Source organism: Coturnix japonica, unplaced genomic scaffold (assembly GCF_001577835.2).
Source record: "Coturnix japonica isolate 7356 unplaced genomic scaffold, Coturnix japonica 2.1 chrUnrandom477, whole genome shotgun sequence".
NCBI classification, from domain to species: Eukaryota; Metazoa; Chordata; class Aves; order Galliformes; family Phasianidae; genus Coturnix; species Coturnix japonica.
In genome coordinates this window covers 74947-76166 of record NW_015439879.1, presented here as the reverse complement: position 1 = coordinate 76166, position 1220 = coordinate 74947, and the positions used below count along the sequence as shown (strand labels likewise).

Sequence of the window (1220 nt, the reverse complement as noted above, 5' to 3'; positions counted from 1 at the left end):
GGGGGGGTCTTCTATAGTGGGTTATCTATATAGTCAGTAGGATGGGGGGTCTTCCATAGGGGGTTCCCTATGGAGTCAATGGGGGGGGTCTAACATAGGGAGCTCCCTATGGAGTCAATGGGAGAAGGGTCCATAGGGGGTTCCCTATGGAAGACCCCCATAGGCTCCCCATAGAGACCTATAGTGCCCCATAGGGACCCATATCTCCCCATAGGGCCCCCCATCTCCCCATAGAGCCCCATAGGGATCCCCATAGAGCTCCATAGGGCCCCCATGTCCCCATAGAGCCCTATAGGGACCCCTCTGTCCCCATAGACCCCCATGTCCCCAATAGAGCCCTATAGGAACCCGTCTGTCCCCATAGACCCCCATGTCCCCACAGAGCCCTATAGGGACCCCTCTGTCCCCATAGACCCCCATGTCCCCAATAGAGCCCTATAGGGACCCGTCTGTCCCCATAGACCCCCATGTCCCCATAGAGCCCTATAGGGACCCCCATGTCCCCCCAGCAATAAGGTGGGCAGTGTGAGGGCGGCTCCATTGCGGTGCAGCCTGAGGTGGAACCGCCGCCATTTTCGCTTCTTTTCTATCCAAAAGTCTATCCAAGATTTGAGGCAATAAAAGCCGTTTTTCTCATTTTCCGTCCGCTTTGTCCCTCTCTCCGCCTCGTTCCGGGTGGGCCCCACCTCCTGCCATCGCCGCTTTAAGGCGACGCGGCACCTCTTGAAGGCGCGCTTTACGGCCTCAGGGCGTTTTACGGCCTCGGCGCGCTTTACGGCTTTACAGCCGTCGGGGGAGCGCGTTACGACAGTCGCGCTTTACGGCTCGGAATCGCTTTCCGGCCGCTCCACCCCCCCCCTCTCTCTCTCTACTGCGCCCTTCAAGATGGCGGTGTCCGGGGTGAGTGCTGCGGCCCGGCTCCATCCGCCACCATCCGCCGCCATTAACGGGCCGGGAGGGACCCGGATGGAGCGGGGAGGAGCGGGGGGGGCTCCCGGTGGGACCGGGAGACGGAGGGTGGGGGTAGGCCGCGGCCTAAAGGGGGGGGCAGTGAGCCCTATAGCTGGGTCTGATTGGGGTCCTGCCCCATAGCTGCCCCATAGCATTGATGGCCTGCCCCATAGCTGCCCCCTATTGATGTATGTTCTGCCCTATAGTTGTCCCATAGCTGTGTCTTATTGAGGCCCTGCCCCATTGCTGCCCCATATCCCCCCATATCT

General features: G+C 60.7%; 1 protein-coding gene across 1 annotated transcript in view; it reads left to right on the top strand.

Moving 5' to 3' along the window:
* Positions 1 to 774: 774 nt before the first annotated feature.
* EEF1G (eukaryotic translation elongation factor 1 gamma) overlaps positions 775 to 1220 on the top strand; it is a 15524-nt gene continuing 15078 nt past the window's right edge. The window contains exon 1 of the mRNA XM_032441667.1: positions 775 to 900. Coding sequence (XP_032297558.1) covers positions 886 to 900 — 15 coding nt within the window. The 5' untranslated portion in view covers positions 775 to 885. The remainder of the gene's footprint in view (positions 901 to 1220) is intronic.